Here is an 11,457-nt window from a genome sequence, read left to right on the forward strand (position 1 = left end):
AATAATAAAAAAAGATTCAAACATCAATTGAAACCTTGTTCTGCTTTTAGACAGACACTATGTACCGCACACACATATTTGATAGGTCATAAAACCACGTTTGCATGCATATGAAAACATAGATTTATATCAAAGTATAATAATTACTCCTAAAAAATGTATATATATTTGGGGTGTAACAGTTTGGTGATCATGTTATCCCTCACACCCTCAATTAAGAGATTAGGAGACTTAATTTAATTACTGTAGCATCCACAGGAAACTCATTAATTTTTCATGTGACCTTGTGTACTTCAAAATAACCCCTGCATTATTGTTCTATCCTTTGTGTCTCTAAAAAGCGAAGAATAGTAATGAAAAAAAACCACCAGAACGACCTCAAATATGAAAGACAGAATGAGCAAAATGTGCCAGAGACGATTTATGATTAAAAATAAGAAATCTTTGATCTGGTTGAGCTGAGCTGCTTTAAACACAATATGTCTGAAAGTCTAAAGAATAAATTGTTGAATGAAAAAAAAAAAGCAGGACGGCTGGTTAGCTTACTCTCCTTACTGTAACAGAGTTGTAGGCCTACTTAGGCTATCTTCGAGTATTTTTTTAAGTTGCTAGCTGGACGTATTTGTTTTTTTTGTTTTTTTTTACAAGTACTGTACTTTGCTACATTTCCTTACAATATAAACACAGTCACACTAAAATCTCATGAAAAACTGTGTGAGGATGGAGCAAAAGAAAAACTGGCAAGCCAGTAGGCTAGCAGGAGATAAGAAGCTGTTTTGGAAGTCTACATGTTGAATGGCTAATTGAGGATTTGTTGTTTAACCATTTGAAACCTGCAGTGGCATCTCTCTCTTGTGCTGTTTACAGAGGCCTTATGCAAGAATTTGAACCCTGAGCAAATTGGTGCGATTTCTGTCAAAAACATGGGGAAAAAGGTAATAAACAGATTTACAAGAAACGTTACAAAATGCAAGAAATTAGTGCATTTTAGAAAAGAATTTTAAAAGAGAAAGGGAAAAACATTTGGGGAAAAAGAAAAAAGTGAAGGAAAAACTATGTATGTTGATGTATGGTCAGGGCATATCCAGAGCCAACCGGAGCCAAGCAGTAGCTCAAAAAGTCTTCTGAACAGCCGGTCCATTCCAGGCCAAACCATCCGGGGGTCACAGAGTTTTTGATTTCTTAGCGGCCAATGTAGAAAATGGCTGCAAAGGCTGAGTTGCTTTCCTGGGAGCCTGCTTCTCAGTGCAGACAGCACATAGCGAAGGCTGTCTGTCACACTGAGCCTATCTACTTTCAATATTCAGGGGGAAACGACTGCCAACCCCCCTCCACCTTATTTGGACCGATCCTTGTCTTTGTTGGAATGTGATTGGCGCAGTCATTGTCGTCATTAAGAGTTTCCACCTGCGTGACGTTTGCCCGGTAAATTAGCGAAAATGGCGAAAACAAAGAAGACCGGAGCTGGAAAAAGTCATGAGTCAAAGAGCTAAAAATGTGAGTGTAAGATGCTAATTGCGACATTTTGAGTGGACTTTTCCATGGTGGATTTGGTGTGGTCACTGTTAGCCTGCCCGTTGATGTTGGACTGCTCTGAGGCTCTCTGTTGCTGTGAGGTAGGTCAGTCTCCATTTGTTTGGGGGGTTTTGAGAAAGTATAGGCCTATATATCTTGGAGGTTGGTTGTTTCTGTCTCCAGATATTTCCTTTCATATGGGTGATAAGCAGGTTGTTTTCATTTCTCACTGAACACACACAAACAACTTTTCTTGGACTGTATTGCAGTTTTTGAATATATTGTTTATTAAGTCACTGAATATGTGGCGTGCATGTATGTGTGAACATTTGTAACTATTTCAGCACTCTACTAGCTGACTCTACACGTTTTCATACTAAAGTTAGCAGTAGTTAGCAGTATACTTCGACTTAGTGTTCTCAAGGTTTTCCTGGCCTTGTCTTGATGTGATTCAGTGAAGTGGTGATGTGTTGCACTAAGTGAGAAGGCAGGTGTCAGCAAGACAGCCTAAAGTGTAATGTTTTCAGCACCATTATCAGATTCTCTTTATCTACAGCACTATTAGTTTTAAATTTTACTGCAAAAGAATGACGTCCCCTTGTTTTAAAATCCGGCATACAGAGCACTCTAATACTTTATACATGGAGAAAAAAAGATATGAAATGTCAGGAAAAACAAGTGGGTTTTAACAGATTTGACAACGCTTCCTTGATTAACCCACAGCACCGAGAGCACCCTCATGACATGTCATTGACTTTTCCTCTCAGGTGAACATTCGTCTTCATGCACTTTTCATAATGTAATGTAATTCTATAATAGGATGACTATAGAAACATACTTAACAGAGTACAGTTCAAGGGTTCTTTTGTGTTCTTCTCCCTTTTTTTCTTGGGAGGAGGTGGATAATGTTCCTCTTTGTTTAGACATCTCAGTGCTGTTTCTTTTTTCTTACTGAAAAAAGTTTAAAAAAGGTCAGTCTGCCCAGAAAGACCTCCAGGTAAACTTCTGCCAGGTGCTGTTTAATGTGCTTGATCACTGGGTGTCAGGGAGTGTGGAAGAGGTTGCATTTGGGTGTAATATTTTTTGATCAAAGTTGACAAAGACATGACCTGCTGTACTCTTACCCTCACACTAATCAAGTTCACTCCTCATGCCTAAACCTAACCAACCCAGCCAATGAAGGCAACAAAAACTAGCCAGTCAGAGGAAGAGTGGTGCGGGTCATCAGGAAGAAAAGATTGACCACAGGGGCCAGGGGCTTGCAGTTAATGAACAGCACAAAAATGTGTAACAGTGCAATAAAGTTAAGAACGACTTCATTAGAGGCTATTATTTTACCTTTATATAGTTAAAAATAAAAAGGTTGCATCTTCTGTGATTAAGCACTGGTTTATTGAAACTCACTGTACAGAGGAGGGTGTCAGCAACCAGTGTGTGTGCCTACATGCTGTACAAAAATTGCGCATTTTCTAATTAAGTGTGTTTGTTGCTGTAGTCACTGTAGAGTTTAATAATATTTATTATAGCCTACATCTCTGTATTGTTTTCCTTGTTGATGTTTTATTCTGATGTTGAAGTGCAGGTTATTTATGTGGCTTAATAATGCCCTCACCACGCTGTCAACAGCTGTTTTTATTTATTGTGTGTCATATTGCCTGAGTTTTGTCTCTTTTGTAATCAATTGTACAGCTATACAGAGGAAGGCGATTGTGTATTCATTATTCATAATTAGTTTGATTCACTGGCTGCTATCTATAGAAATGCAAGTGATTGTTGGTTTGGACTGTAGGGCTTGGTGATAATGTATTAATATTCTAGTATTCTGTACTAGAATTTGAAGGTACGTCACGCAGTGTGGGACAAGGGCGCAATTTTTTAAGGTTTGCCCTCTATCCTGTGCCTGCTTCAGTGGTTGCCTGCTTACCTTTTGTATTTTGTTTGATTTATTGGGCCAAAATGAGGAGTGCCACTTCAAAAGTTTTCATGAGGTTCTAGGAATCTGCAACTTTTAAACTCACACAAAGTAAATTCACTGCAGTGCAAAAAAATGTTTACAGTGTCTTAGTATGCAAGTGAAGGGAATTCATCAGTGTTTGTAATTCATGCTTGGGCTGCCAAGTCAAATGCTTTTTATCATGATTAGTTTGTCCAAATATGTGCAATTCCTCAAAGATGGCACCCCTGTCCAAAAAAAATACCACAATATAATGTCAACTTTACTTTGTATAGTAAGAAATCCCATGTATTTCCTGCAAAATACAGCCAGAAGGCAGCACATATTCTTAAAAAATAGTAAGTCTCTACATGTTTTACAGATTTTTAGTCAATACATTACTTAAAATTGTTATGGCAGTGATTTATTGATGCTACATGTAGCACCTTAAACAGAAACGTGTCTATAAAGTGAACTTGGCATCAGTAGCTCAGGCTCCAATTTTTAGGAGGAGTGTTCCCTTTATTTGACAACACAGTACAGAATCAAAGACACACAGGGAAAGATTGAAACTAGGTGTGTAATGGTTAGGGTGCGTCAGCTTGTGCTCCATTTTACGGACTATATTTTTGAGATGCAGAAAGATTTACTCAGCATCTTCTTTCTTCTGTCATAATTCTTTGTTTGTCCATATCAGAGTTTTGGCCCCTTGAAATGACAGATAATGGCATGCTAGTTTTACTCAATATGTTTGGTCGTGTGTTGCAAATCACTCAAGTGCTTTAATAAACAGCTGAATAGATTTATTATAGCATTATGTCAAAGATTATGAAATATGAACTGAGGACCATAGGCTGCAAAATGAATCACATCTTTCTTTCCTTGTTTATATAAACAGTGCATGTCACATAAAAATATAAACAGAAAGAAGTATCACTGCTCTGTTTGCAAGATATTAAACTTTAAGTAGAATGACACAGAAAATCATTTACAGTCACAAACTGTACAACAGTTGGCAGAAGAGAGGTGCAGGGCAATTAAAGCAAGAGCATGAGAGAGTGGATTATATTTTGTTTATGTACAGTTCTGTTTAGTGTAAAAATCCAGGTTATATAGTTTCTTTCTCTATGTAGAACACATTAGTAAGGGTTACACTTTTATCATGATTGGATTACAAGAAACATTCATCGAAGGCTGGGGGCTAATCGAAACACTTGATAACAAAAAGCAGAGTGAAGAGAGGTAGACAAAAGGGAGGATGTCAAGAGATTGAGAAGAACTGAGGCGAGTAAGAGGAGGATAGAGCGAGACTGCAGGAAGGGAGAAAGATCAGAGAAAGTGGCAACATGCAGATGAAAATCTAGTTGTTTTTACTCAGTAAGCTCTTTAGACTTCTCTCTACAGCCTCATCCAGCTCCTCCTCCAGCTCCTCCTTTTTGGACATTGCAAGTTTGGACTGATAATCACGTACTATCTGGTCTATATAAGGGGCACTTTGTGTTCCATGCAGCATGAGAGTCCACTCCTTCAGGACTCCGCGCTGTGGCTCCTCACCCTGAAAGCCCACCTCTAGGACCCAGGTCCCACGGGGGTCCTCGCCCCAGGTGTGGGTGGTCATGAAGGGCCACTTGTCAAAGCCCACCTTGGCGTCGTCATCACGTGGCCTTCTGCTCAGCAGGATGGACTTAGTGCCCATGGGCGAGGTCATGTTGATGTTAAGGTCACCGCGGCGGCTGGCGTTGACAGTAACCACCGCCTGGACGTGCTCCAGGTAGCGGACAAAGTTGTCCTTCCCCTGACAGGCTTCAGTGGTGATGGCCAGCACCAGTTTGTTGCCAGACTGGATTTTACTGGAGAATGATAGATAGGTTGAGGAAGTTAAAACTACACAGCAGAGACAGAGAAAAGTCAGACGTCGGCTTTAAACATTAGCAGTAGTCAAGAAAAAAGACTGAAATGAAATTGGAAAGAACATGGACACAATATCATCATGATATGACAGCTTTGGGCTTCCCTGTAGAGAGAGCAGGTTAAAGAAAATAACATACTTGACCTAGATAATCAAGCCTTTTTTTAACCTATTCCCTCATCACAGAGATTACTTGTCATGTCTGCTTACTTCACCATGCAATTTATCTCAAGTGGGGGCAATAAAATACTATTTGGCTTTTACGGTACATGGCCACCATTTATATTTGGTGCCACATGTTTGTCACATAATATTCTGGCTGCCACTAGTTTGATATGATTTTAAATATTGCTGTCGTGAAGTCTAAATTAGGGTTTCATACATATTTTCTCATTAACTTAAATATATGTGGCCCAAATCCGAACAGTAGAACAGTTTAAAGTTTTGCTTTAAAGGAAAGCTATGACACTTTTTTTCAGGTTCATACTTGAACACATTAAAAAAAAAAAAACGCTTTATTTGCCTCATACTGTCTGTGCTGGAACACCTTTATTCACTTTTCCAACCTCCCCCCAAAAAAAGCTCAGTTTGTTCTTTCTGGTCAGCGATTACAGTTCTTTCGTACTGTAACAGAGTATAGCAGCACTTACTACTGTGAAGAAATCCCCAGCAACCAAAAAAAACAAAATCTTTACAATCAGACATGTTCTAGCAGGAATATGATTTAAAATCAGGTAGGAATAAACAATACTGGCAACCAAGATTATGGTTTTCCCTGACGCTAGCATGCAGCTACATCGAGCAGTGTACTCACAGTTGGTGAATGACTGCGCATTTATTTGAAATTTTGGCGGTCTTTTATTTGAACATTTGACATAGTAACTTTAACTTTTATATATATGACAGAAAATATGGAAAAACATAAAGATCCCTGTTAAGTTTGGTGCATCATAAGTAAATCAACCAAGGATTATTTTCACTATTAATTAATCTAAAATTAAAAGTTTGTTTGTTTTTTTTTCAATAATGTTTCAAATATTCAAACTAAAAAATCAAGCCAAACACATATAAAACAGAGAAAAACAGCAAACACTTTTGTTTGAAAAACTGTCAATTAGAAACAGCAATTTTACCAAACGCTTAAGTTTGAGCAACGTGCAATAATGCCTCCTAAATTAGATACATATTTAAATTTATACAAGAAATAAGTAGTTTTTGTCAGCCAACTGTAAGTCTGAGGCATTTTGTCAATAAACTCTTCATGTAACATGTCACATACTGGACCACCTCTGAAGTCTAGCTGCTCTTCAGTGCATGAAGAAATCATTTTTCTTTCTATCTCGGTGCATTTGTCCAGAACAGAGTGTAAAAGCAGGCAGATCTTAGCATTGTTGTTGCTTTGTGGTAGGGATGACATACTGCTGTTCCCATCTCTTTGGGTGATGGAAATAAAGAGTGAGAACACAGCAGGGCAGGGGTGATGGCCAAAGGCTATGAGAAGGCTTAATAACATTATTAGAGGCTGAGGCTGCACTGCAGGCAGTAGGGAAATGGGGGTCGAGAGAAGGCAACAGGGACAAGACACAGAAAGTAAGCAAGGGAGACGTGTGGAACAGCACTCAGTTTGAAAAATGATTAATAGAGCACTATGCTGAGCACATAGAGGTGAATGCAGCGGTGATCTGCTGAGGGCTTATGAAGCAAATTACTATTCCCAGAAAAACAGAACAATTCGCAGTGGGGTGTTTCACAGTAAGTTACACCTTACATTGCATGTTGAGAAATTTGAAGTAACCCAACACTGACCTGTTTTTATGCCTCTGCACAGAAGTTAGCTGTGTCCAGGCATTATATTGTTCAAGTTGTTCGCCCAACCATCCCATTTTTATAAACACAACATCTCAAGAACACCTTGAGAGAATTTCTTCAAATCTGACACAAATGTCCACTTGGACTCAGCGATAAACTGGCTAGATTTTGGTGGTCATTGGTAAAAGTTCAAGGTCACTGTGATGTTGTCTGTCTCACTCTTGTGAATGTGATATCTCAATAACACCTCGAAGGAATTTTTTCAAATTTGACACAAACGTTCACTTGGACTCAACAATGAACTGATTAGATTTTGGTGGTCAAAAGTCACTTTGACCCCACAAAAAGTAGGTTTGGCCAAAACTGAAGTGATGACATGATGTTCACATTGCCAAAGGTCAGCTTTACTGTGACAAAATAAACCTCCTTTCGGGCCATTACTCAACGTCATCACTCAGGAACAGTAGGGGAGACATTTGGTCAGATGCTGGATTGATGACACTAATCCTGGGTACCTACCTGCAAACTGTACTGATTGTATAGATCTTCTGTGCTGCTAGCGGGGAAGATGTGTGTGAAGCATCCATGTTTTCACAGACATGGATGTAAAATGTAACTGCAACTTGACTGGTTTGTAGAGACATACAACTGCAAAGTGGTAATTCTAGTTTCTATATACAATACAACCCTGTTAACGATTCTACATAATATGGGTTGTGTAGTGTTAAAATAAAGTATAAAGAGAGGGCTGCAAAATTATTTTACAAACATGCAATTTATTGCTATTAATTTCTCTCCATCTTCATTACCACTAAAAGTGCCATTACTGTCTATACTTAATCACTATTATTAGTTTATTAGAATGTGTGTTTGTGCATCAAACTAAATCTGGGAGTGAATATGTTCAGATTTATACAGTCTGTGGTTGAGATCTCACTTTTGACCCCAAAATGATTCTGTGCGTAGCAAGTGCGCAGTTGCCATCAGATAATGTGCGTAGTAATTACATCAGTTGGTCGTAGGGCAGGGAGAGGGATGCCTCTGAAGGGCAGGACCAGCATAGATTAAAAACAACCCCACACATACAGTGGGGCGCTGTGTGCCAGCTTCACTGATAATCAGAAGTTCTCCTCCAGCTAGGTAAGCCACAGCCAGCCAGAGCAGCTATCAGATCAGTGCTGAGCAGTGTGTTTGCAAGCATGGCTATGTTGGTGTTTATTGCTTTTCTCTGGTGATACACTATCATCAGAGGTGGGCTTGTTGTAATTATATCTCTACCACAATAGAGGCAGCTGAAGCCCTGTGGTGCTACTGTGGAAACAGTGAACTGATGAAAAAACAGAGACTGTATTTCTCCCTCATAAATACCACCTCTATGAGCAGTTATTCTTTCAGATATTTAAGGTTTGAGAAAGAGGTGATGCCACTTTCTGCAATGAAATGTCTAAAGGCACAACCACACTACATAATAGAGCAGGTCCTCTCCACCATTTGCATGTGAAGCCCTCGTGGATGCAATAAAAGCATGTGGCGTGGGGATTCTCCTTTTTTATCTGGCGCTGCATTCAAGGCAGGCACACACAAGCACACTTTCACACCATGCTGTTGACTGCATCGTCTGCAGAGCACTGATTAGAGACTAAAATAAGGAATTGGAGATGTTGATGGTGACAAAAAATACACAGATACACCGTATTCAGTCTGCTTTTTTATCTTCACCCACACATTGACTCTTTGACAATGCATCTAGAAGCTCAGTTTTAGTTCACACATGCACATCACACGAAAACCTCCACCTGGAATCCCTTTCTGGATGTCACTCAGTCTAATTGATAGTGTTTTCAGGCCACGCCATGCTGGACCATTTGTGGTGCTCTAATTAGAGCGAATAAGAGGGCTAGCCACAGGAAACCACCAGGCACAAGGGAGTTCAAAGCCTCAGGATGTAGATGAATGGATGGATGGTGGAGCCCTCATGAGGCATGCACAGGGGGCCAGTGAGAAGGAGGGAAGAGGAGGAGAAAGTGGAACCAAAGAAAAGAAAGTGCTAGCAGTGGATGGAAGAGATATGGAGAAAAGATAGTGGTGCAAGAGAAGATCCTACTTAGTATGAGTGGACACAGGGTGGATAAGAATTAAAAATGGATGGCAAAGCCTGAGGATCTCCTCCAAAGCTGAGGCCAGATGGACTGTTATCAATACACCACTCTATAAGCCTGAGAGCAGGAGCTAACATTAAAGCATTTGAGATTTATCTCATGCTTGAAATCCAGTAATTCTAAAGGAATCCACATCTAATTTACCTGACGTAGTCTCTTTATCAACTACAATAACGCTAGTTGTGCCTGTATGTCTCTGCCAACCAGTCAAGTTGCAGTATACATCCATGTCTGTCCAGACTCATTTGTAGCCATGACCGTTTATAATAAAAATTGATAATGCTGCAAAAAGCTACATATTCAGAAATGTGAATTCTTCAAAAATATCTTCAAACCTCCAGCGCAGAAGGTTTATACAATCAGCATTGTTTTGGGGTGGACACGAGATTAGTGTCTCCAATTCTGTATCTGAGCAAATGTCTCCCCTTGTGTTCCTCAGTCATTGTGTTAAGTAATGGCCAGAAAAGTGTTTTTGCAGAACATTTTGATCTCACAGTGAAGTTTACTTTTGACCTTTTGGATATAAAATGTCATCACTTCATCATTGTATCCTCTTATACATTTGTGTAAAATTGTATCATAACTACCTCATCAATTTTTGTGTTATGGCCCAAAATTTGTGAGCCATCAGTGACCTTTGACCATTAAATTCAAATCAGTTTAGCCTTGCACCGGCGTGAATGTTTGTGCCAAAATTTCACAAGAATGAGACAGATGAATCAAAAACATTTGCCAGCGCAGACAAATAAATACAACTGAGATACAAGCAATTTAACAAGGCATTGAGTATTCTGACACTTGAGTCTTCTTTTTGTTCAAATTAAGCTTATAAAAATAGTATAATCTATTTGGTAAGCTCATGTAGCAAAGATTTTACATAACCATGTGTTTACTGTGTGTTTGAGTAAATCTTTAAAGAACCCCTCCAGATACGTTTTACATGAAAATACTCTGCTTTGAATAACAATTTATGTCTGATGTTTTTTTGGGGTTTTTTTTTAGCAATAAAGTTGCCTACCAATTCTTAAAATTAAATCTACTCTTTCTCCCTTGGAGAATGCAACCTTTTTTAATTAAAAAATGCAACTACCAGACACAAGATGTCTCCTGTACCTCGCTGCAAGGTTCACTTTCAAATACATGGACTGCATGTTTTAAGATTCCACATCACACTTCTGTAAGTTGCATATTGGACCATGATTGTCTTTAAAACTAGTTATGTTGTCACAAACTCACCCTCATAGGTAGACGTGTGGTTTAAAGAGTCATTGGTCAGTGTTACTTTAACTGAACAGCAGCCACTTCAGCTACAAGTTACAACTGTACTATAAAAGCTAATTTACTGTTCATTTGGCTTAAATGCTTTAACACTATTGAAAAGGACTTAAACAGCCAGTGAACTTACTTAGTCATGTACACCAAACAACAATAGTTACCTAAAGTTTGGTGATATTAGTTTAGATAAGCCATTATAAGTTGCAGGGCACACCAGACTGTGCGTGCTATATTGCTTATGACTTTTTTTTTTCATGTTTAATCTGCGGAATATGTTTATTTCTTCTCTAAAAAGTTACAAAGTCTGAGTGTAGAAAACCTTTACACATACATCAGTCTGCAAACAAAATGCCAGAAGATGTCCTCTGAACATCTTTTGAGAGAAATATCCATAATCTATAACACAGAAATCCAATTCAGACGTCAAGAGAGTTGTGCATTAATTACCAAACAGCGCCTGTCAGGATATCAGTCTATGTCATAATCAATCTACAGGACCATCAGACAGACTCTGCAGCTAATCTAAATATTACAGGGTTATGAAGTGGACACTCCCATTGCAGATGTTTTATTGAATTAAGCCTTATTGGGCTTACTCAGTAATTAGATGAGCGTGTCTCTTGTGCTCAGCAGTGTTTTCCTTTCAGTGTCTCGGTGGGGACAGTCTGAAATTGTAGAGCATGTAGTGTATACATGTAAAAGACACGCTCATCTAATTACTGAGTAAGCCCAATAAAACTTAAGGGGGGGGGGGGGGGGGGGGGGGGGGGGGGGGGGGGGGGGGGGGGGGGGGGGGGGGGGGGGGGGGGGTGGGGGGGGGGGGGGGGGGGGGGGGGGGGGGGGGGGGGGGGGGGGGG

General features: G+C 39.5%; 1 protein-coding gene across 1 annotated transcript in view; it reads right to left on the reverse strand.

Moving 5' to 3' along the window:
* Window positions 1-3,984: 3,984 nt before the first annotated feature.
* The window catches only part of pcsk2 (proprotein convertase subtilisin/kexin type 2), a 38,528-nt gene continuing 31,055 nt past the window's right edge, over window positions 3,985-11,457 (reverse strand). Inside the window, exon 12 of the mRNA XM_042502122.1 lies at window positions 3,985-5,298. Coding sequence (XP_042358056.1) covers window positions 4,809-5,298 — 490 coding nt within the window. The 3' untranslated portion in view covers window positions 3,985-4,808. The remainder of the gene's footprint in view (window positions 5,299-11,457) is intronic.

The sequence above is a fragment of the Plectropomus leopardus genome, chromosome 15 (assembly GCF_008729295.1).
Source record: "Plectropomus leopardus isolate mb chromosome 15, YSFRI_Pleo_2.0, whole genome shotgun sequence".
Classification (NCBI taxonomy): domain Eukaryota; kingdom Metazoa; phylum Chordata; class Actinopteri; order Perciformes; family Serranidae; genus Plectropomus; species Plectropomus leopardus.